General features: G+C 37.7%; 3 protein-coding genes across 3 annotated transcripts; 1 reads left to right on the forward strand and 2 right to left on the reverse strand.

Annotated features, from left to right (window-relative positions):
• Positions 1-10,219: 10,219 nt before the first annotated feature.
• On the reverse strand, positions 10,220-12,238 carry LOC112020560 (uncharacterized). Its single transcript, XM_065779421.1, has 2 exons — positions 11,312-12,238; positions 10,220-11,230 (listed from the first exon to the last, which is right to left on the reverse strand). Exons 1-2 carry the CDS (start codon positions 12,236-12,238, stop codon positions 10,220-10,222), a joined length of 1,938 nt encoding a protein of 645 aa, XP_065635493.1.
• A 2,138-nt stretch (positions 12,239-14,376) lies between these two features.
• Positions 14,377-20,212, forward strand: LOC112006615 (uncharacterized). The gene is made up of 5 exons (XM_024038920.2): positions 14,377-15,233; positions 15,550-15,617; positions 15,769-17,517; positions 18,850-18,961; positions 19,147-20,212. Exons 1-5 carry the CDS (start codon positions 15,077-15,079, stop codon positions 19,884-19,886), a joined length of 2,826 nt encoding a protein of 941 aa, XP_023894688.2. The 5' UTR covers positions 14,377-15,076; the 3' UTR covers positions 19,887-20,212.
• A 265-nt stretch (positions 20,213-20,477) lies between these two features.
• LOC112006618 (uncharacterized) lies at positions 20,478-21,584 on the reverse strand. Its single transcript, XM_024038924.2, has one exon. The coding sequence runs from the start codon at positions 21,419-21,421 to the stop codon at positions 20,762-20,764; it is 660 nt and encodes a 219-aa protein (XP_023894692.1). The 5' UTR covers positions 21,422-21,584; the 3' UTR covers positions 20,478-20,761.
• Between the last annotated feature and the right edge of the window lie 3,269 nt (positions 21,585-24,853).

A 24,853-nucleotide genomic window follows, 5' to 3' on the forward strand; every position in this document is an offset into this window, starting at 1 on the left:
TGATTTTATTTATTGATTAATATTTTGGTTTAATTACTACTATTGGTTAAAATTTGAGAGATTTTTTTTTTTTTTTTTTTAACTTAGAACCTTAGGCCACCATATTAATCGCTTATAGCATTGAGCCAACACAGTATAAAACACAAAGTTCTTGCATAATAAGTACAGAACTATAAAACCAAAACAAAGTTGGAGCCTTCAGAAACAAAATAAGCAACAAAATGGAATCTTTTTTTTTTTTAATAGGAAAAATGTGTTGTTAAATGAAATCTTGTTTATTGTTTTACAAAATCAAATCTATAGACCATATAGTTGGTCAGAATTCTTTGGTCTTTACCCTCTTTTGTCGGACAAAATTTAAAAGCCACTGTTGGTCCAAGTCATCTCTAATATTCATGTGAAAAAGGTTCGCATTTCAACTAATAAGGACGACATTTTCCTCGGTTTGTTAAAACTTTGCCTGCCTACAGACATTCACGTGTGCCTTTAAATAACCCTTGCTTTGGTGACATTTTTTTTTTCTTCCTTTAACTGTTTTACCCTTTTGTTTAGGCTTGCTAGGAGCTTAACATCTAAATGAATCGCGTCCATACCACTTTCCTTTAACAACACATTTTGGGAGAGGAATCACTAAGTAAGAATTGTTAAAACATTCCTATCATGCTCAACAAATAACATTTTTAGCTAAATTATCTATCAAAATTTGCCTAAAACTTATTTACAGCAGGTTCAACAAGTAATTCTTAGGTACTCTTAGAATATGAAAAATGATGTTTCTTTCTCTTACATTTATGATAAGGTCTACTTATTAAATTCATAATAAAGATCTACCATAAATGTGAGAGGAGAAAGCATCATTTTTCCGTGCTTCAGAAGTACCTAAAAAATTTTTCAGGTTCAATAACTCATAAACCAAATTAATTTATAAACAGTATTTCAAGACAAGTATTTGAGACACTATTCATTAACATGCTCTTAAAAATCATAAACTATTCCTCTCTCTCTCTCTCTCTCTCTCTCTCTCTCTCTCTCTCTCAAATAAAACGGTCAAGATACGTGATAGGGTGAAGAAGTTTGAGGTGGGAGACAAGCTCACGAATAAGACGATTGCATCGTTAGGTCACCATGGGCCATCATGGTTACCACCTCTGGGTCATTTTTGGTTCAGCATTAAGTCACCATGGGTCTCTGAGTTATTTAACGTGTGAATAGGTGTCTATGTGAGTATGGGTGGTTGAATTGGGGATTTCTAATAACTTTCTTGTTGCAATTGGTCGTTTGTTTTTTAAATTGAGGAGTGAAGATTGAGGAAGGTTCTCACGACAGTGATTGCTTAGATTTTGCGATTGTTATTTGTGAATTGATCCATGAATGCTATCTATGACAGATAATGAGAGGTGAAGAAAGAAAGTTTTGCCATAAATGAGAAAGGAAGCACTTGGAGAGAGAAAAAAAAATATTTATATATAATGGAGAAATAGTTGAAGAGTTTGATGCAATTTTAGTAGAATATAAATTTGCTAAAATAAGAAAAGTTGGGATTTTAGACAAGATTTGATTATATCCATATTGAGTTTGTAAATGCTCTTATAGATTTCTCCAATGAGCAAGGTTTGAGATTTTTTAAAAGAAATTAACATTTTCACAACTTTTTAAGGTATCGATATGATTGGATCAAAATAACTTTCATATGGGTTTAATAGATGTGAACAATTTTGTACTAGATTTTATTGTTCTCAAATTGAAAATAAAGTTTATAGACACATAATGGAAAAAACCATTAAGCCCTCACCTTTATTGTGTAGCATTACATGAGGTTTGCTCTATTTATAGAGGGAGTAAAGGGCTCAGGGGATGAGTTTGAAACTCTCTATACCTTATTTCTTTCGCACATGTAGGAATAAACTCGTGCAATGCAAGTTGAAATAGAAAAACTCACTCAAAAATGAATTTCATAGGAGTTTGGATTCAAGTGCCTAATGGACACTTGAATTTTGACTTTGAATGCAAATTCAGCACTTGGACCTAGTCCATGCCTTTTTTCTGTTTCGATTTTGACAGCTTTTGACTCTTGGATGGATTGTTAGAGCTTTAGGTTGCATTTGTTTCAGTGTAAAATATTTTTAAGTGAAAATATTTTTGAAAAAGAAAAATATTTTTTAGTGTTTGGTTACATTTTAAAAATTATATTAGAAAACAATTTTCAATGTTTGGTAACATTCTGAAAATACTATTTTCCTACCAATTTTTCACATTTTCTCATCCATTTTCTCAGTTTCCAAACAAATTTTATATCACAAAATCCACCACCACCTATACATCAGCACCCACAGAAAATCTACCACCACCCACACACCACCACAACAACAACCAAAAAAAAAAAAAAATCAGAGATCAAAGAGAGAAAGCAGATCAACGATGAGATCGACCTAGAGGAGGAGATGATCTGACCCAGAGGAGGATGAGATCGGTCAAGCGGCGGCAAGATTCATGTGGCGTGATCTCGGCAGCACAAAGTCGGCAGCACGATCTCGCCAGTGTGTTTGGTTGCGAGAAGTCGAAGGCTCTCTCTCTCTTTCTCTCTGCGCGTCTGAGTCCAGAAATGGTTTGAAGTGAAAATAGAAGCATAAACAATTTCTAGGTCAAAGCCTTTATTTTACGGTCAAATGAAATGTTTTTCTGGAAAATTCTATTTTTCATGCACAACCAAACACACGGTGAGGTGTAAAATGATTTCCTGAAATGGTTTGAAGCCAAAACAAATGCACCCTTATTAACATTTGTAGGGTTAGGATTTGTGGCCCAAGCCCAAAAACAATAAATTTGTAGAGCGTGGGTGATAGAGCTAGGTTAATTATGGAGCTAACAACGGTTGATCACAGTATACAAGTATAAACCAGCATAAAAGTACACGTAAAGACCAAGTAAGTTCAAGTCCGAAGAGACTTATGACAGATTGGATACAGGTTACAATTCTTTTTGTTACAGTTTGACCCCCCCTCATTAGGAACCCTTCTTCTTTATATATCTTCCTCCACTACTATCCCCATCGTTCATTTGTTCTTCATCAAACTCCCTACTTGAGTGCATGTCATGTCATGTATCTCCCTTAGTTTTTGTGAATGACAGTAGCTCAAGTTGTACTATTCAAAGGTCTTCTCCACATAAATGCGGCCAAAAAAGTTTCTGTAATGCATTTAATACGATGGTGGTAGTTTTTCCTTTTAGATATTTCTCCGTTCCTCTTATCTCCAAGCGTATCTAAAGTTTATCCAAATTGCTGAAGTCACTAGTAACTCATTTGAACCCCCCAGATATTTACATGACCCCAAAATCCTTTCATCCGAGGATAGTCATCTCTTCGGAACACTGATACTCTCTTCGGATGAAGTTTCTTCGTCCCCATGTATCCTTCTTCCACGCGAAATAAACCTCGACAATTTTATCCTCCTCGGACATACACTAATCTTTACCTTGGGTTTTAGACCCATTACGTATGGCTGGGCTTTACCCCCCCCCCCCCCCCCCCCCCCCCCCCCCCCCCAAGTGCTGGATCTTTAACGTCTCACTAGCTATCAAGGGAAGCCTTGATTAGAGAGGTGGGTCGAAGCCCCAGACAAACTTGAGCTTAGCAAAATCCATATGACAATTTGGATCATTTTGTGGATAGCCCCATGGTCAAATTTGTACCTCTTCAAACTTATACGATCCACATAATGATAATTGTGATTTATCATCACATAAAGATTTTTAGTATAGGCAAAATATCAACCCATGTCACTTATTAATAACAAGAGACCTTACTAGTTAAGCTAATTAGAATTTTTTTTTTTTTTTTTTTTTTTTGAGGAACAAGCTAAATAGAGTTTATTATTAGTGTTAAGATTAATTTATTGGTTTTTTTAATAGTAGTAGATTTAATATATTTTTAATATTATAATAAATTAGGCAAAAGTTATAGGAAGGAGAGAGAGGAGTCCATTTCAAATCCAATCTATTTCATCCATTACATAATTAAGAATAAATTTTTGGATTAACTTGGCATTTGGTATACCTTTAAATATAAAAAAATTATAAATTATAAATTTGTAAAATGAACCGGACTTTTTTGTTTTTATTATTTTGGGAGAATCAAATGAACTAGAGTTAATAAAAGGGGGATGATGCTGATGCTTATGTTGATGCTGATGCATTCCCTTTCCTTGATTAATAAATAATAGGCAAAAATGCAAAATTGACCCTCTAACTTTTAGCCTTTTTCATTTCAGTCCTCTAACTTTCAGTTTTGTCATTTCAGTCCTCTAACTTTCAATTGTTGTTAATTCAGTACTCTGTTAGATCTCAGTTATCTACTGCCGTTAAGTGAGCCAAAACGACGTCGTTTTGGCTCTTTTTTTTTTTTTTTTTTTTGGTAATTAAAAAAAATTAAGAAAACTGTTATTCAAAAAAAAAAAAAAAAATTTTTGTTTCACATTTTCTCTCTCGCCGGACTCTCTCCCGCTTTCTCATTCTCTATCTCTCTGTCTCACAATGCCGTGGTGCAAGACCTCACCGCCGCCGTCGGCCTCCACTTCTCCATCTCTCTCTCTTCGTCACTCACTCTACCAAAATCTGAAACCCAAAGTCTCATACCCCTCTCCACCAAAATCTAAAAGCAAAGAAAATAATCTCACACCCTCTCCCCTATAATCTCAAACCCAAACTTCATACCCAAAATCCATGATCATCTCCTTCACAATCTAAGTAGTACTGACTACAGCCCTAAACTGATAATTTTGGGGGAAGAAGGGAGAGTTCCGTCTAGGTCAGCAGCGGCAAGAAGAGCGAGAAGAAAGAGAGAGAGAAAAAAACCGGGAAGAGTAGGCATGGCACAAGAGGCGACGGATTTGGGCGTTTTCTTGACCTCGACGAGGCACATGCGGCAGTTTCCGGCAATGGAGAGGCGACTGTGGTAGTAGAATCGAGGGATATCAACGCCGGCGATTTCACAGGCTTGAAGGACCGTCATGCCCTTTTTGGACTTTCACGGAGAACCCATCGACGAACACTTCGATCGTGTCTTCCGGGTTGGGGAAATGGACTCGGGCTCCAGCCACAAGGGACTGAGGCGATGGAGGAGGGGGATTTGGAGTTAGGTCGGGTTAGTTTTGGATTTAGAGGGTCGATTCAGAGGGTCTTTCTAAATTTTTTTTTTAGAGGCTGGACTGGAGGTTATGGGTGGAGGCCACCGGTGGCGGTGAAGCCTTGCACCACGGCACTACGAGAGAGAGAGAGAGAGAAGAGAGAGAGAGAGTGTCCGACAAGAGAGAAAATGAGTTTTTTAATAACAGTTTTTTTTTTAATTAAAAAAATANACAGTTTTTTTTTTAATTACAAAAATATTAAAAAAAAAAGAAAAAAAAAACCCAAACTTAACGGTAGTAAGTAACTTAAATCTAACGGAGTATCGAATTAATAACAATAAAAAGTTAGAGGACTGAAATGAAAAAAACTGAAAGTTAGAGCATCAATTTTGCATTTTTACCTAAATAATAATACGGGTATCCTACCTACAGTGCCCGTGCCAGGTGGGACTCCCTTTTTGTATCGGTGCTGAATCTATTTTGTTTTATTCTAAAGTTGTCTACAGTCGTCGAATCAACAGCATGTAAATTGTAAAGAAACGAACGAGTGCACATTTTTATGCCAATCGCAGCGAGTGCCAACTTTGCTACCGGAAAGATCTATTTGAAAAGTTGGAAAATCAAGTCAAAGATAAAAATTTAATAAAAAGTTGGAAATTAGACGCTCCCACTCCTACAGCGTAAGCATGACTGCCGACAGACGTAGTCTCAACGGCATCGCACACAAAAACTCCGTTTTCTTTTCTCTTTTTTACTCCCACCTTTTCAGTTTTGTCCCATGCATTCCTTAACTTTCTAGTTAAATAATAATAATAATAATAATAATAATATAAAAATGATCATTGCTAATTAAAACGAACAAATATATATTTTTGAATTATTATTAATTTTGTCTTTATATTTTAGTAGAAGTTAATTTAATTTTTATTATTTTTAGCTTATAATTAATTTAATTTTTATGGTCAATCACAGCTTTTCTTACAATTTTTTTTTGCACTTTATTGAAAGCTAAACACAAATCAAATTTACCAACTTGTAACTCCAATTGACACAAATATCAACTCAGCAACTAAAATAAAAAAATAAAAATATTTGGACTTAGAAGTTAGAATGTTAAAAATAAGTTGAATTAAATTGTAGGGCCTAAAATAATATTTTCGACTAAAAATGAAAATCTTTATGAAAAGATCTTATAGAACTTTCAAATTAAGAATATTCAAGGAAAGTTATACTACTAATTATTTATTAGTTATTACCTTTGGTAAAAGGAAATGCCATTTACTTTTGTGCGTACATGACAAAATCTCTATTTATCCTTGACCTACCTTTAGTTAAGTGAATTGTTTAGAGATGGTAAAATTCCTCGACCTAATTTGTCAAGCTTCTCTTTGACAAAAAAAGTATCAAATGTTTTGGAGTTGTGCACCATCACACTCATTATATATTTAATCAATTTATTTATGAGACTCATATGTTTTGAGTTTCATTTTGCATGCATTGAAACACTAGATGTATGTACAACATACATTATCCCATCCTAAAGAGGAGGTAGGATTACAACAAATTTTGCCTCCCTCAATGTTCTCATTGACATCCTTTATTCTCTCTCATTTTTTTCACTTTCATGTCTCATCATCACATAATACTTGTGTCTTGCCTTAATTTCATTTTTTACTGCTTCAAAGAGAGGACAAGACATGAACTGGGCAACAATAATTTGCTTTACCCTTTTCCATTGTCATCCATAATATCGTCCATAATTTTTGGATAAATCAAATAACTCAGGATTTTTAAAAAAAAAATTTATTAATAATGAAAGACATTTTTAAATATTATCAATCAATGAAGGGCCTATATCCTCGTAACTTAATAGTATTGCTCGCTCTTCTTTATAGGGATAACCATATTTTGAATCTCCTATTTTCTATTTTTGTAACATTTAATTATCCCAAAAAAATAAATAAAAAAGGAAAAAAAACAAAAACAAAACAAAGGGCATGATCATGCAAGAAAACATGGTAACGCTAGTACAAAATAAGAATTTTATTGTGTATGCTACATTTATAAGCCTTAGTGACTGTAATTTTTGAAAATGATCTCACACATTCCATAAGAAAGATCTATTTCTTAATATATATTTTTTCAAGTTCCTATTCCTAGTTATATATAAGAATACCTAAATACAATTTCTTAGATGTTGTATCTTAGTTTCTCTAATTAAATTGGACCTTGTGTTTGCATTGACCAATAAACCATATGATGCAATCTAATTATTGATACAATTGTGAGAATGTAGTTTCCTAAAAGGTGATAGACAAATTGAACTTCAAACCAAAGATAACTCCATCCTTACAATCTTTCTTAGTTCAAGAAAGACAATAATTTCATTGTTTCAAAAATGTTTTTCAATGAATGTTGGTGTGAGGCGTGCCCTATGGATGCTTGCCATATTCTTCTCAAGGCTGTGTTTAGGGTAATGGAAAATGTTGGATAACTACAAATTGTTTTTCAGTTAACAATAAAATAAAGACATTTATGACAGAAATTAGTTTATGCTTTCATTTTTCATAAACCATTTTCCGCCTCACCAAAAACTCATCGACCAAACATTCACCCTCCACTCCCATTATCTACCACACAACTACTACCTGATGTCGCGGAAGTCTGAAGAAGAGCACACACGATGCTCTCTTTGATGGACAGAAACTAAACTGTTAGTTTCTGGGTAGTAAACCTCGAATCCACGAGGGGTTTCCCTGAATCCACAAGGAGATAAAACTGGAATCCACTAGAAGAGAAAATTGACAAAATGTCTGTGTTTATTGATAATAGTCTAATTTGCCTCTGACGGCTACAAAACATATAAATACTGAGCAAAAACGTTTAAAACCCTAATTCGCACTAATTAAGCGATTAGGTGACAAAATTACCGAATTTTACCAAAAATGGCAAAATTGAGTTAAATGCAGAATCATAAACTACTGACCTTAAGGGTCGTCCCAAAACAGACGAGACCTTATTCTAACTTTTAAACTAAAAGTTATTAAGGAAAAACAAATATTACTATAAATAGCAAAAACATTGTTTTCAAGGCCTTAACGAAGGAATTTGCCTAAAATTTGGCAACCTTCATAACATGAATCTGGATCAGAACATCGTTTCCCTTCAACCTGCCAAATTTCATGCAATTCCGACACTGTTACCTCTGATGGCCCCTACTGGCACCCCTCTTTAATCTTGCGTTGTGACTTCCTGCGCCCTTGCTACTCCAAGAAGGCATGTGCTGTCTGTTCTACATCAGTCCCCCCCACTTGAAAAGAACTCGACCCCGAGTTCCCACTATCCGGTTCATCAGGAGGATGATAATTATATAAGTCAGCAACATTGAAGGTAGAAGAAATGCTCATATCTGGAGGAAGAGCAACCACATAAGCATTGTTGTTGATCTTCTTAGTAATCTGAAATGACCCGTACTTCTTGTCCTTCAATTTGTTGTAGGTACCAACAGGAAATCTCTCCTTCCTAAGATACACCAGCACTAAATCCCCAACATTGAAGATCTTCTCACGCCTCTTCTTATCAGCAGCATCCTTGTACTTAGCATTTGTAGCTTCCAGTTTCTGCCTCACCTCCTCTTGCATGGCCTGAATACGGTTAGCCATATTCTCTGCTGCTTGACTCACTCCTGGAAGCTCAGGTAAAGGTACCAAGTCTAAAGCGTGTTTTGAGGGCACGCAGTAGACGATGGCAAATGGAGACTTACCAGTGCTTCTATTGACTGAGCTATTGTATGCAAACTCTGCTTGGGACAACGCAAGATCCCACTGCTTGGGCTTCTCACCTGAGATACACCGAATCAGATTCCCCAAAGTATGATTAACCACTTCTGTCTGGCCATCAGTCTGTGGATGACTAGTGTTGCTGTAATTCAAGGAAGTGTCAAAACGCTTCCACAAAGTTCGCCAGAAGTGACTAATGAACTTGGTATCTCGGTCAGAGGTGATGGACTTTGGCACTCCATGCAAACGCACAACTTCTTTAAAGAATAGATTGGCCACTCAAGTAGCATCTGAAGTCTTCTTACATGCTATGAAATGGGACATCTTGAAGTACCTGTCAACCACAACAAAAACAGAATCCATACCTCGCTGGGTTCGAGGAAGACCCAGTATAAAGTCCATAGACAGATCTTCCCATGGTGCTTGTGGAACTGGCAAAGGCATATATAAACCAGTATTCTGAGATTGTCCCTTAGCAGTTTGGCTCTAACCTGTGAAGGAGTGTACTAACGGTTGTAGGGAGAACAGTTGTGGCCAATAATACCTCTCTTCCACCAGTGCTATAGTCTTATCTCTGCCCATATGTCCACCCAAACCTCCACCATGCAACTCCCTAATAATCTACTCCCTCAATGAACTTTTAGGGATGCATAATTGGTTACCCCGAAAAAGGAAACCATCCTGGATGTACATACTATTAATAGCAGTATGAGTTTGTTGACACTTACCCCAAATATCACCAAAATCCTCGTCATTCTCGTACAGCTCCTTGAGGCAATCAAACCCTACAACTTCAGTACGTAGGGTGGTCAACAACAATGCTCGCCTGCTGAGTGCATCAGCCACCTTATTGGTGACACCAGACTTATGCTTCAGAGTGAAATGAAAGCGCTGTATATAAGCTACCCACCGAGCATGCATCCTGTTAATGCTAACTTGACTGTTGATGTGCTTTAATGCCTGATGATCCGTGTATAATACAAACTCCCTCTGAATCAGGTAGTGCTCCCAATGCTTAAGAGTCCGTACTACAGCAAAGAACTCCAGTTCATAGGCTGACCATTTACTTCAAGCTTCACAAACTTTCTCACTGAAGAATGCTACTGGTCTGTTGTCTTGTGAAAGAACAGCGCCTACCCCGACCACAGATGCATCACACTCCACCTGAAACACTTTATCAAAGTTAGGCAATGCCAAAACTGGGGCTGTGCTCAACTTTTCCTTGATTAAGGCAAAGCTTTGTTCTGCCTCTTTTCCCCATGAGAACTTCCCTTTCTTCAGATACTCAGTGATAGGGGCTACTATGCTACTGAAATCTCAAACGAACCGCCGATAGAAGGTTGCTAGCCCATGGAAGCTTCGCATATCAATCACTGTCATTGGGGTTGGCCACTCTCTAATTGCACGGACCTTATCCTCATCAACATGAATCCCATCCGCACTGACCACATACCCTAAGAACAGCAACTTATCAGTCAAGAAGCTGCACTTCTTCAAGTTGATATACAACTCATTGGCCTGCAACACCGCTAATACTTCTCGCACATGATTATAGTAGGCTGCTTTTGTCTTACTGTAAATCAAGATATCGTCAAAATAAACTACCACAAACTTTCCAATAAATGGTTTCAATACCTGATTCATAAGTCTCATGAAAGTGCTGGGAGCATTAGACAATCCGAAAGGCATTACCATCCACTCATACAACCCCTCCTTTGTCTTAAAAGCTGTCTTCCACTCATCTCCAGGTCGGATCCAAATCTGGTGATACCCACTCTTGAGATCCAGCTTGGTGTAACACTTGGACCCACTCAGCATATCAAACATGTCATCTAGTCGTGGAATAGAAAATCGGTACCTGACTGTGATCTTGTTAATGGCTCGACTATCCACACACATACGCCAGCTCCCATCCTTCTTTGGTGTTAACAATGCCGGTACTGCACATGAACTCATACTTTCCCTGATCTGCCCCTTGCTTAGAAGCTCATCCACCTGCCCCTGTAGAATCTGACCCTCTTGAGGATTCATCCTATAATGTGGCAGATTTGGTAGACTAGCTCCAGGAGCTAAATCAATGCAATGCTGGATGTCACGCATTGGTGGTAAACCTGCAGGCAGCTCTTCTGGAAAAAGCTCTTCAAACTCCTTGATCAATGGCTGAATCGCCTCAGGTATCTTAGCAACCTTCTTTGGCTCACCATCTGTCACTACTACAGCATATACCTGTTTCAATTCCTTACAATCTCTATCAAACTCATCTTCATTGTTCACTATAAGGAGTGTTGGCTTCCCCTCCACTTTAGAAGCCTTGGGTCTACTGCCTTCCTTAATAGGCCCGAGGACAATTTTTCAGCCATTCTTAAAAAACACATACAGATTATCCCTACACTTATGAGTAGCATCTACATCATACTGCCAAGGTCTACCCAGTATTAAATGACATGCATCCATTTCAACAACATCACAAACTACTTCATCTACATAATATTTACCCATAGAAAAAGTAACACGACATTGTTGAGTAACAAGAGTTTCCGTACCTTTCTTGATCCAACCTATATTGTACGGGGAGGGATGCTTTTCTGTTTTCAGTCCCAGCTTGGTAACCAAACTCTTCGACGCAATGTTTTCTACACTGCCATTGTCTATGATCAAATCACAGACCCTTTTATTGATGGTGCATCTTGCTCGGAAGATCTCATTCCGCTGGTCACCTAATTCCACCCTTGGTGTGAGTAATAACCTCTGAATCACCAAAGACTGCCCTAATGGCACGCCTTCCTCATCCTCTTGGACCTCATTGGGATCATAGGCATACGAATCTACATCATTATACACCTTTTCACCCTCATGTTCACCTTCTACCTCACCCTCTTCTGCCACTACCAGATTCACTGCGGCTCGCTTAGGGCAAGTACTAGATCGATGTCCTGGTTCTCCGCACTTGTAGCACTTATTCCCAGTTGGCCTAGCATAGGGGTTGGCATTCGCTATTGGCTGAGCTGCAGAACCTGCTACTGCCACTGTGGATTGGTTAACACCACTATTCTCCCTAACCACGGGTTGTGACCGTGGTGTAAACATGGGCTGTTTACCTTTGTTGGCAATGGAACTAGAGGACTCCGAACTGCGGTTGGAAAACTTCGAACCTGTCCTGAGATGCTGAAATTCTATTTTCTTGGATAAGGTTACAGCCTCATTCAAAGTATATAGGGTTTGTAAGGATACCTGATCTCGGATGGAAACTCGTAACCCGTGTACAAATCTGGATATCCGTTGATCTTCAATTTCCTCCAAATTATTGCGATTCGCCAACCTGTCAAACTCTTCCATGTACTCATTAACTGTCCGAGTACCCTGCCTGCAATCCTGGTACTGTCTGAACAACTCCTGCTAGTAATCGGGTGGTAAGAATCGATCTGCCATTAATCTTTTCATCCTCCTTCATGACCGTATTGGAAGCTTTCGTTCACGAGTACGGTTTAATTGAACACGATCCCACCAGGCAGATGCTCCTCCCTTCAATTTGTAGGCCACCAAACACACCTGTTTGTCTTCTGCTGTACCCATATAGTCGAAAAACTTTTCAACCTCACTGACCCAATCCAGATACTCTTCAATGGAGACATTACCATTAAAAGATGGTAACTCTATTTTCATCCGATAGTCCCTCTGCTCCTGATAATCTCGACCATTATCCTTCGCGGGACCACGATGATTTCCAAGGACTCTCTCTGCATACTCTTCATCTTCACTGTCTTCTTCGTTGTAGTCTTGCTGCCTGTTCCGATTTGGACCACGATAGGGAGGGCCACGCACTCGGTTATCACGTCGCTCTTCATCAACGCGATTAGGGTTTCGATTAAGCAAAGTGGCAAGTGCTGCTTGAATCTGGTCCAGAGTCTGTTGGGTTGAATCACGAAATTGTTGATTTTCATCATGAAAATCAAGGAACTCAGCCCTAGTGAGGACTGGGTTATTGACGTCGTCACCGCCGTCATTGTTATGGTGGTCACCGTCTCGCCGGTTAGCCATCAAACCAGGGTAAATCAAGGTTCTGATACCAACTGATGTCGCGGAAGCCTGAAGAAGAGCACACACGATGCTCTCTTTGATGGACAGAAACTAAACTGTTAGTTTCTGGGTAGTAAACCTCGAATCCACGAGGGGTTTCCCTGAATCCACAAGGAGATAAAACTGGAATCCACTAGAAGAGAAAATTGACAAAATGTCTGTGTTTATTGATAATAGTCTAATTTACTTTTGACGGCTACAAAACATATAAATACTGAGCAAAAACGTTTAAAACCCTAATTCGCACTAATTAAGCGATTAGGTGACAAAATTACTGAATTTTACCAAAAATGGCAAAATTGAGTTAAACGCAGAATCATAGACTACTGACCTTAAGGGTCGTCCCAAAATAGACGGGACCTTATTCTGACTTTTAAACTAAAAGTTATTAAGGAAAAACAAATATTACTATAAATAGCAAAAACATTGTTTTTAGGGCCTTAACGAAGGAATTTGCCTAAAATTTGGCGACGTTCATGACATGATTCTGGATTAGAACGCCGTTTCCCTTCAACCTGCCAAATTTCATGCAATTCTGACACTGTTACCTTTGATGGCCCCTACTGGCACCCCCCTTTGATCTTGCGTTGTGACTTCCTGCGCCCTTACTGCTTCAAGAAGGCATGTGCTGTCTGTTCTACATCACTACCTCTACTAATGTCTTTGATCTTTGATGGCCTATGGCCGCTGCCATTGTTGGGAGATGAGAAAATATGAAAAAGTAGTAAAAAATGTGTTTTTTAATTGCATTTTTAAGAATGCAACTAAACACCAAAAAATATTTTCTGAAGTATTTTTAGGAATACAACTAAACACTTGAAAAATATTTTTTAGCGAACTAAACACAACCGATCTTGGCAAAATAATCGTCAAACTGTTCATAATGGGTAGAAAAATACTGTTCATAATTGTCAAACAATCTTTGCAAGGGAAATCGATAATACACCTTCACGAAGGGTAAGTTGAGTATAGCCAATAAACCATGACATCGAATTATAGCACATTTCGTATTATATTAATCAATATCACGACATGAATAATAATTTTTTTTTTAATATTAGGCAGTATTATTTTTTGGTAAACAAATATTAGATACTTACAACAAAGGAAAGAAAGATTTTAACCTAGACATTTATTAGGTTAACCTCACAATGTCTCTCGTCAAGCTCACGGTTGAATTTAAGGTTTAGAATCATAATTTATAGAGAGACTAGCACTTAAAAAGGATTTTAAAAAAAAATTAAGAGAAAGAGTAATTAAAATACTAGTATTAAAAAACAAAAAAGCAATAATTAATTAATGGGTGTCTGTAGTGTTGACTGGTGCTCTAGTGCGCGTGGTGTGCGCTCTCTGTCCCCCCGCGCTCCTCTCCTTATCCTACTCACCTACTTCACTCTCTTCTGTCTCACTCTCACACTCTCAAACTCTCTCTCTCTCTCTCTAGAACTCATTAGCCTGGCCCGGTACAGTAAATTTGTGTTTGTTTTTCCAATGCTAATGGCTTCATGGCATTAGCTGAGACACACAACACACAGGAGCTTCATACAACCCTCTGGGTCTCTTGGGCTCCGCGAAAATATACTATGTCTGTCGAATCATATACGTATACATTGCATTTAGATTCTATTCTTCTTCGCTTTGGCTCAGCTCCTTTGCGTACAGACTTGTACAAAGAAACAGTGAGGTCTCCTATTTTGTTTCTGTCGGTAAACTGAGCATCGTGGACTGTGCCGTCGTCGTTTTGCGGCGAGGAAATGTTGCTTTCTGGCTTCAGCTTTATGAAGATTACACTTTGGCTTCTCTCCTTGTTTACCACCATTATTGCTGTACGGAGGTTCCTGTTTTAGGAGGAGCTCTCTGCTCGCTCTGGATTCCCTTTCTCCATTTGGCAATTCACGCTCTTCTTTTAGCTTAAAACAGAGATAGAGAGACTTTTGAGCTTGAAATGTAGTAGTAATATTTTGGCGAAATGCAGATTTGGGTTTGAGAGATTTTCGAGTTTTTGGAGGTGGGTTTGTGATAGAAAGGAGTTTCATTTTTTGAGTTTTGGGTTTTTGTGAAAGGTGTTTGTAAGGGTTTTTGGGGTTTGTTGGAGAAATGAACGAGAATACAGGGCAAACTTCGTCGTCTCTAGCGATTACTGAGAAGAGAACGCATAGGCCTGGTGGTTGTGTTGGGATTTTCTTTCAGCTTTTCGATTGGAACCGTAGGTTCGCCAAGAAAAAGCTCTTCTCTAAGAAATTGCTTCCTCCAGGTTCACTCTCTCACTCTCTTACATCCACCAATCAAAACAAAACCCACATTGCTTTTTTTCTTTGTTACTCACACACACACAAGCAGCACATAAACACTCGTACATACATGTCCCGATTGATAAAATGTGGTAAAAATGTTTGATTTTGTAAGAAGTTTAAAGGGGATGAGAAAGATGTCCATTTCCACGCTCCATTTCACTAAAGAAAACCCATATTGCTTCGATGTTTTCTCTCTCTAACACATACACGTCCTTTTGATATAATTTGGTAAAATTGTTTGATTTTTATGTTTGGTGAATTTTTTGGATGTGTTAGCTCGTGCAAAACAAGCTTCAAAGAATTTTAAAGGGGATGAGAAGATGCCCATTTCCAAGCTACAGTTGGTATGCATTTTGCTTTTTGTAGTAGTCTGAGTTTCAATTTTTTTTTCTTTCTGAAGTGTTGATTTAGTTGTCTAGTGGGTTTGAAAGTTTGTTTTTCCTTTTGGCTGATTTTTACTCTTTTGATATATTCTGGTTGTGTTTTATGTAATAGATTGCTGATGAAAATAGTGGGGGTTTCCCAAATGTGAAGAAGAATGGGAATCGTAGTGTAGATTTAGAGAGAAAGCATGAAATGAAGGCTCCAAGTTTGGTTGCTAGGCTAATGGGTCTTGAGTCTATGCCAGCTGTGCATCGAGATAAACCTAAGAAACCTTCATTTTCTGATGGTAATGTTAATGGGGATGAGAATTTTGTAGGTAATCATGGTGGGTTTGATAAGGAGTTGAATTTGGAGAAAGGAGGTGGGAAGCAGGAATCGAGGCCTCAGAAGCTTCAAAAGACAGGGCCATTTGAGAGAAGGGTGGTTACTAGGTTTGGAGCTGAGGCATTGCAGATTAAGAGTGTTTTGTCTCGGTCAAGAAAGCACCATCATCATCACCCGAAGCTTGCTTCTCCCGTGAAGAGTCCAAGGATTTCCTCTGGAAGGAATGTGTCTCGAAGCTCTCGGTTAATTGGTGCTGCCACCAGGATTTTGGAACCAGGGTTGCAAGCTACGAGCAGAGCAAAATGTGCTATTACTTATTCGAGTTCTATGCATTATTCTCCAAGGGATGAGATTATATCATCAGAGACATGGAAACAATCTAGTTGTAATGCAAGTTCAGCAAAGCCTTTGATGGGGCAGACTTCTTGTAGAAATTGTGGCAATTTGGTGGATTTTGGAGCAAATACTGAGGGGCATCCCTCTGCTTGTTTTGGTTCAAACTTTGTCAATGCCTCTTCTCAGGATTCAGGATGGAGTATACCAAGGCCAGCAGTATCCTCCTATGAGCATGAAACAGATGTGGTTTTTCAGAAAAGTAAAGACCAGGCTGTTTCTCCTGTTTCTCAAGAAAAGGACAATATGAGATTCTGTAATGAACCAATTACAGAAAGAGTGCCTCCATCGCATGAAGGTCAAGGACAATGGCATTTGTTGAGCCAAACATGCAAGCCTCCAAGGGATGAATCATCTTCCATTGTATTTAAGCACAGGATGCAAACACAGGATCCTATGTTGTCAGGTAGGGATAGAATCCCGACTACATCTAAACTAAGTAGTCTGCAGAGTCGAAGAGTCTCATCAGCTGGAAATGCCGCTGGTGGGACCAAAGATTTTGTTGCTTTGAACCGAAGTTTAAGTGGTCGAGCCAGGCCGAGGGTGCCTACCAAAGTGGAAAGTTCTAGGTTTGACACAGAGAGGAAGGCTTGTAATGGAAGGGGTGAATCATTGTCACAGCCAGTACGAAAAAGGAGGACAATAAATGTCGGTGGGCAATCTGAAAGTACAGGTTTTGTCAGTTCAACTATTTCAAAGCAAAGAAATGTTCAGTGTGGTACTTTGACTGGAAAAGGCATGGGACTTAATACTCACTCAAACCATAGTCGTGTCAAAAGTAGATTAGCCCATGAGGGAGATGGAAAAGGAACTGAGGGAAATAAGGAAACTGATGTTATTTCTTTTACCTTTAATTCCCCAATGAGGCAGAAGGCTGCCATTCCCATTGAAATGGAGGAGAAAAAAAGGAATGAAGATGGAAATATGTCTTTTCAAAATCCATTAACATTAAGAGGAGATGCTTTAGGGGCCCTCCTGGAACAAAAATTGAAGGAATTGACTTCTCAAGAAAATGATGAGTTATCAACTGGTGCTCCAACAGCTGCTATGATTCTCCAAGAGTTAATAGCTGCCTTGACTGCAGACCAATCTTTGTCTCAGGATGGTCATACTCACATGTTCAATAAGGATTTAGTTTTTGAGGTACGTTGCCGTATATTTTTTGCTGTTCATGTTACCATCTTTTCTGGCTTTGCTTTTGCTTTGTTAACTTGTATTGCTTAACCCCCAGGCATTCATTACCTCTTTAGTTATTCTATCCACACACCTAGAAAAACAAAGATGACATTATTTTAGCTGGGATTGTTGCTTTAATTTTTGGCGTTTTATCGACTGGCCAACAAAAAAAGAAAAAAAAAAAAAAAAGAGGAAGAAACGACATTTGACTTTTTAGGTCAATGTATGTTGAGATTTCATGAGAACGCTTATATCTCATTCTAAACATTAATGCCTACAGCAAAAATCCTCTTTGTTTTAAACTCCAGACTGAACTACTCTTGTAAGCATCATGTATCTGGGTCAGAAGTGGTGATACCACTGAACTCTGTGTACTTGATAATTATTGCTGAAAAAAAATAAAAAAAGTCAGCAGTGGTTAATAATAGCAGAATCCATTATGGACTTATGCACTGAATATTTATTTTTCTTACGTAAATTTTTTCTCATTGTCTTGTATATCTTGTATGAATAAAAAATCATACATTAGATAATAAAATTTTCTCATGTGCTGCATTAGACAGTATTACGTGGATACTTACAGTGGCTTATTTTGATTACCATGTCATAAATAACATTCCACTGAAATTGGCCAAGATGCAAACTTTCTTTATTAATAACCTATTTTGTTAGATTTCCTGTAATTATTCCCATGCGCATGATTAAAGATATCCAAATTTTTTACCTGGGGCCGGGGGGGGGGGGGGGGGGGGGGGGGGAATGGGGTTGATGTTGAAATTTGATTATAGATATCCAAATTTTTTACCTGGATTGTGCCTCTCTTTTATTTGGGGTTTTGAATGAACTCTTTAAATTTATAAACAATGATTTGGGGCCTGGGATATCTGAAAATGAAATTGGAAGTGATATGGATTGCAATAATTTGAGTAAAGAAAATTGGATAATTATTTAGTTGACTATTCCTATTTGTGTTCGTTAGAGCTATTTGTGGTTTATGAAAACTTCTTTGGACTGATATTCCACCAGGATTGTAATGTGATGTTGGACTCCTAGTATTGTGAATTTGCTTTTCCTCATTCATTGAGGACCATGATTGATACAATTCTCATAGGGAGCTGTGGGATGTCATATTAATAGCATGTCATTCCAATCCATAAATTATATGTCTTCAAATGTGATTATATGATCCTTATTTTATTTTTTTATTTATTTATTTTGTTCTTTAGAGAAGTTTTTGCTATTGTTGAGTGAATTGTGTTTCAGCATTCATTTATTACTGACAAGTGTTACCCTCTTTAGAATGAAGCAAAGATGGAAAGGTTTCTTGGAAGTTCGCGAGAAGGTCATCATCTTAGCCCTGGATCTGTTCTTGAAGCTTCATTCTCTTCTAGTAGTCTGGATGAAAGCCCAGGTAAAAGAACTTGAATTATTTTGTAGAGAATGCAGAACAAAGAAATACTAGTACCTTTGTATCCACTTCATTGTTGACTGATTTCTAAAATGCATTGTTGAAACACTATATTTTTTTACAATAAAATTCGATTTCAAAATTCTGCCTGTTTTAAGTGTTCTTCTGTTTCCAACCCTTGCTTGCAGTTCCGGGACATAGGTTGCGTCCTGACTCCATGGATTACTCTTATGATCAGTTACAACCATCGGAATCTGATGTGGATCTCTTAGATTCTGCAACCTCATTGGATAAATGGAGAACTGATGGTAAGTTGTTGATCAGTTTTGTCAGGAATGTCTCTAAAATCTTGCAGAGCCATTGGAATCTTTCTGAGGAAAGATTAACTGGAAGTGAACTTGCCCATGCAAACGAGAAAATCTTGAATGCTGAACTGTTGTTCCGAACTCGAACTGCACATAATTTAGATGGAATGGAAGGTTTTGTCATTAGTCCCCGTCTCCTTGACGAATTGGAATCTTTTGCTCGTGTTGCATGGACAGATTCCAATGGCTTTATAGGTTTGGAGGACACCAAAGCAGGAAACCACCTCAGGGGATTTCTTTTTGACTGTATCATAGAATGTTTAGACTCAAAATATGGTCGATACTGTAATTCTGGATTCAAGGCATGGTCAAGACTTCCATTATGTATGAATACAAAGACATTGATTCAAGATGTTGCGAAGGAGGTTAGAAGGTGGACAGGTTTGGTTGGGATGGTTCCTGATGAGATAATAGAATGGGAGATGAGTTATTCCTTGGGGAAATGGACAGATTTTGATATCGAAGCATTTGAGACTGGCAATGAAATTGATGGGGACATACTTCAAAATTTGGTTGAGGAAATTGTGATGGATCTTTTGGATTGCAGGTCATGTTCCTTCTGAACTTCGTATATGTGCTGCAATTTTTTTGTTCTTTTTGATTGGTTAATGCGACCCTCCAGAACTTCTCTGCCTATTAACTGAAGCAAGACACGTAATTTTGTAAAAATTGAATGATGTTTATTGAAAGTGGCTACTGCATTTGTAGATTAGCATTGTACATGGCTTCCTGAATGTAACTTGTCTTTAAATAGGCCAACAATTTGTAATGTTTTTTTTTAATCAATGGTAGCCAAGGTTATGAAAGCAGTTCAAGAATGAGCCAGTCCATTTGATACATTGTTTGTCACATCATTTATGAAATAAACAACTGAAAGGTTTGTCTTCCATTTGGCTTATGGTATTCATAGAATGACTTAGATTTCAGATCTCCTCTCTCCATGGGCATTCCATTTGTTTAAAATGAAAAAAAGAAACAGTGCCTCCAAAATCCTTCCAAACTTGGATGAGAGAAGTAACACCGTGAAAGAAAGATGCATTCTAGCAGGCTTGATTGAGGCCCTAGAATTACACCACATAATCGAAACAAGAAATTAGTGTCTCCCAAAATCCTTGCAGGCTTGATTGAGAAAAAGTAAAAAAGGAACAACTATGTTCTCAAATCTCCCAACTCATTTGCGGAGGAACAGACCCACCTTCAGTATATTACAATAACATCTCATGGTTACATCCAGAGCTTTGCACTCTTTTGAACCAATAGAGACAAAAATAGAAAACAAATTCATCTTCACATTTCAATATCTCTTAGGAAAAGCAATGAAAAATTACTCTAAAAACTCGTGAAACAAATTCAAATTCAATCAAGTAAGAACAAGTCAAAAAGAGAAAAAGAAAATGAAAAAATTAAAGACAAATCGTATGTAAAACCACCCCCACATTCAAAACTGTCTGTACCCCAACACAGTCTTCCCCACCATTCTGCCATTCCTCCCTCCCCTGTTTTCACCATTGATGGCATTGGCCGCGGCCGAAGACAGCCCCTTCAATTCCTCAACACTTGCATAACTCTTCCTTGCCATCAATCCACCACCAGCACCCCTCTTCTCCCCTGCATTCGCAGACTTGCTCCCTCTCGAATTCGACAAAATCCCATTAACTCTGGATCCATTCTTTGCCGGAGGAGTCATCTCCAGCATTGGAGGAAGCATACTCACCGGCTTCCGGTTCTCTTTCCGCAATGTAGCAGAGAAATCCGGTACCGACTGTGCAAGAACAGAGGACCCTTTAGGCCTAGACACCAAATTAGCTTGAAATTTTACCTGTTTCTTTGGTGGGGTCAGCTTTGGTTCATATACTTCAGGTTCTTGTTCCTTTATTTGCCTCATTCTCAGCTTTGATTCTCTCAATTCAGCGTATGCTCCGTATCTGGGTCCTCTCTCCATGATAAAGCTCTCTGTGGTGAGTCTGAGAGGGACGGGTTGGTTGGAGTTCGAATTCTGAGAGAGAAGGAGAGATATGGGGTCGAGGGCATGAAAGAAAGCTTGGAGTGTGGGATTTTCTGGATGGGTTTGTCGCAGAGAGCCGTTAATCTCTGCCATTGTTGAAAAATTTTAAGATTTTGGATGTGTTTCTTGCTGTGTTTTGGTTTGGAGGCAGAGAGAGATCTTTGATTGATTAATAGTTTTTGTAGTTTCCTCTTGGGGTTTTGTGTACTTAGCAGAATTAAAAATTTGATTTTGCAACGGCTACTAAGAGAGAGAGTCACTTTCTTTCTTTTTGATTTTGTTACTAGTTTTTATCCTTTTTAATAGTTTACAACGTTCCAATTTGAGGTGGGTCCCTTATAAAAAATCACAAAAAGTTGGAATCACATTGGATTCTACACCAACCGTCTGATTTTAGGTGGATCGTCATGATGTTTTTTTCAAAGATCCGTGTTAACTTTATTGGTTCTAAATAGAACACAGCCACGTAGGGATCCTTCTTGTCCTTGGTTAAAGTCCCTTTGTTTGCACCTGCGTTGAGCATGGTGCACTTGTTTGACCCACTTCTTCTTCTTCTTCTTTTCTTTTTTCTTTTGATTTTTTATTTTAATTTTGTGGTCAAAGGACAAATTTTGAGGAATGTTTGATAACAAGGTCGCCCATTTGAAAGCTTTACACATGGCTTGAAATTAGGCTCCATGCAATTAAACAGTATATAATACAATGAGTTCCATTCAAACTACACTCTAATGAGAATAATTCACAAAACAAATACATCTTTTAATGATTGAACCTTCCATTGACATCCCACTCCGTGTGTACAGTGTGTATATATATATATATATAGCGGGAGAAGGTGAGATAGTGAGATAGAATTTGAATCGCAAACGGACACCACTAAAGATGTTATTATCCATTATCACTAGATTATTACTTAAATTTTACAAGGAATTAAGTCTTTTTTAAAGAGATAATTACAATAAGTTGCTAATCTCATAGTTTGAACAATTTCCCTTCTACACTGAACCCTTTCTCCTCCATACTCCAAGGCACCTTGTGTATAAGGAGGTGCCAATTCAACTACAAGGCCTTTAACATGTTTTTAACATGCTTCTTTCATCTTAAAGTTCGTATTTAGTACATTTTTTATAGACCGAACCCTATCGTGTCTTATTGATTTTATAGAACATGCCAAGAATGAACAGATTTATCATTCATCCATTTGGTTGCAGTGATGCATGTATAACATTTTCAATTCATTCAAATAATTTATGTAAGAGATTCCATCACAATTTGACAACTATTAACTTTTTACTTATTTATTATTTTTTTAATGGAAATTAAGCTAGTTTTTGTCACACATTTAATACCAAAATTAACAAAAATCATATATAGATGGATTTAAGTTATACCAGGTGTAACTTTGCTCAAGTCCGAGCACTAGCACTTTGAAAAAAACTCTCTAGGCCAGCGATTTACCCCGCTATGAGCCCACCCATCGTGAACAGTGATTAGTCTCTAGTTGAAAGTTTTAAGAAAACATGGTGGGAAACCAAAAAAAAAAAAAAAAAAGTATAACTTCGCAAGAGTTATACACCATTTTTAAACCATTGATTCCTATTAAATCTAATAGTAGATAAAAAGTAGTGGTCATATCATTAACTCCCTCCCATCAATTTATTAAATGTTTTGTCCCCTTATAGAAAATTCATAAACTTTCCTTTCTTTACTATAATTTTCTCACCTCATTTTTGTATAATTGATTTTGTCCCTATTTGCCAACATAAACATATATCTCCCCACTGTAAAATCCCGCAACTGAGTTTTACAGGAAAAAAAAAAACCAGGAGAGAGCTTAGGATTTGGGATTCACCAAACAATTTAATTATTAAAAAAAAAAAATCCCGCTACTATCCTTAGTTTTTTAAGAGTTTAGATTTTACATGGGAGCTCACCAAGCAATTCAAAAATACAAACCCAAGAGAGAGGTTAGAATTTGGGAGAGTGCTATGCCAGCATATATGTTTTAGACTAATTTTTGGGGTCTGTCAATTGCTATGGAAATCTGGTGAGTTGGGTGATATACAATTCTTTTGTGCAGAATGAATTATAGGAAAATGAAGATATTGTGGTGTGAAAAATTAGACTAAAGATGATTAACTTCAATGTTCAAGAGTAATAAGTTTTTCTATAGGGGTACAAAACATTTATTGACATAGTTGGAGATAATTAATGCTATTAGATCACCTCAGATGAACCTAGCCAAGCGACGAATTATTAATGAGAATGTTTGCCCAAATTGCACCAGATTTCCAGAATCAGTTGTACACGCCTTTTGGAACTATGATGTTGCTCAGGGGAGCATAACAAAATTGCAGAATTGCTCGCATGGACAGGTTGATATGATTCAGCTTATGTAGTATTTACTGGATGGGCTTGCACGGGAGGATGTGGAGCTGTTCTTGGTCCAAGCTTGGATCATCTGGAACCAGCAAAATAGATTGCTGCATGGGGAAAAATTTCATGATCCAAACTGCCTGAATAAGAGAGCTGCAGATTTCCTAGAGGAGTATCAGCGTGCACAGGTTCAACTGGCTGCAGGTCCGGTTGTGCAGTCAAGCAGGGATGTTTGGAAACCTCCTCCACAATCGGTTTTCAAGTTGAATTTAGATGCAGCCATTTTCATGGAGTCGGACAGGTCTGGGTTGGCGTGATTATTCAAAACAATAAGGGAAAGGTGATGGCAGCCATGTCTGCCAAAGGTCCAGCAGTGAGCAGCAGTGATGAAGCTGAGATGCTAGCCTGCAGAAAAGCAATTGAAATTGCAGCAGATTCTGGGTTTTCAGAACTAGTCATTGAAGGGGACAATGCTAATGTTATACAAGTTATTTCATCTTCAATAGCTAATCTGTCTTTGATAGGGAATGTGATAGAAGATTTTATCATTTGATTCATGGTCTGCACTAGGTGAATATTTGCTGCATGAGGAGCGGGGAAATACGGTTGCTCATGTGCTTGCACAACATATTAGAAATATTTCTGATGATATGTATTGGATGGAGGACTCACCTCCGCTAGCTAAGGAAGCTTTGTATCAAGATTCTCTTAATTTATGAGTGAATGAATGATCCATTTTCAAAAAAGGAAAAAAAAAAGAAGCTATTAGAGCGTTTCTACCATTAGATTTAGTACAAATCAATAGCTTATAAAAGTTGTAAATCTTTCAAAGTTATACATATAATATTATGCAAATAAGCTATCAAAAACTACGGATAACTAAATGGATAGGTGGACATAGATGTGCCCTTGCTAAATGGAGGCAAAACTCTAAAAATCTTTCATGGTAGTATGCAAATTTCAAATAAAGTTACAGTCCATTCTGTTCTGTAGAATGATATCTTTTGCATTTACCCCTCCACCCATTGTACTACTAATTGCGCCTCCTGAGCTGATATAAATAATATTTTAATTTTATTAAGACTCAAATGTTTTAATATTCCTGATTTTGGGAAGCAAAAGTTTCTGATTTCAACACATTATAAGGGA

Source organism: Quercus suber, unplaced genomic scaffold (assembly GCF_002906115.3).
Source record: "Quercus suber isolate HL8 unplaced genomic scaffold, Cork oak 2.0 scaffold_207, whole genome shotgun sequence".
In the NCBI taxonomy this organism is placed as follows: domain Eukaryota; kingdom Viridiplantae; phylum Streptophyta; class Magnoliopsida; order Fagales; family Fagaceae; genus Quercus; species Quercus suber.

Excerpts from the sequence above, each read along its gene's own strand:
- LOC112006618 (XM_024038924.2), bottom strand. The coding sequence starts at position 21,421 with ATGGCAGAGATTAACGGCTCTCTGCGACAAACCCATCCAGAAAATCCC.
- LOC112006615 (XM_024038920.2), top strand. The coding sequence starts at position 15,077 with ATGAACGAGAATACAGGGCAAACTTCGTCGTCTCTAGCGATTACTGAG. Across the intron at positions 15,234-15,549 it reads TAAGAAATTGCTTCCTCCAG|CTCGTGCAAAACAAGCTTCA; the intron begins GTTCACTCTCTC and ends TGGATGTGTTAG. Across the intron at positions 15,618-15,768 it reads CCATTTCCAAGCTACAGTTG|ATTGCTGATGAAAATAGTGG; the intron begins GTATGCATTTTG and ends TTTATGTAATAG.
- LOC112020560 (XM_065779421.1), bottom strand. The coding sequence starts at position 12,238 with ATGGAAGAGTTTGACAGGTTGGCGAATCGCAATAATTTGGAGGAAATT. Across the intron at positions 11,231-11,311 it reads GTAGACCTTGGCAGTATGAT|GAAGGCAGTAGACCCAAGGC; the intron begins GTAGATGCTACT and ends GGGCCTATTAAG.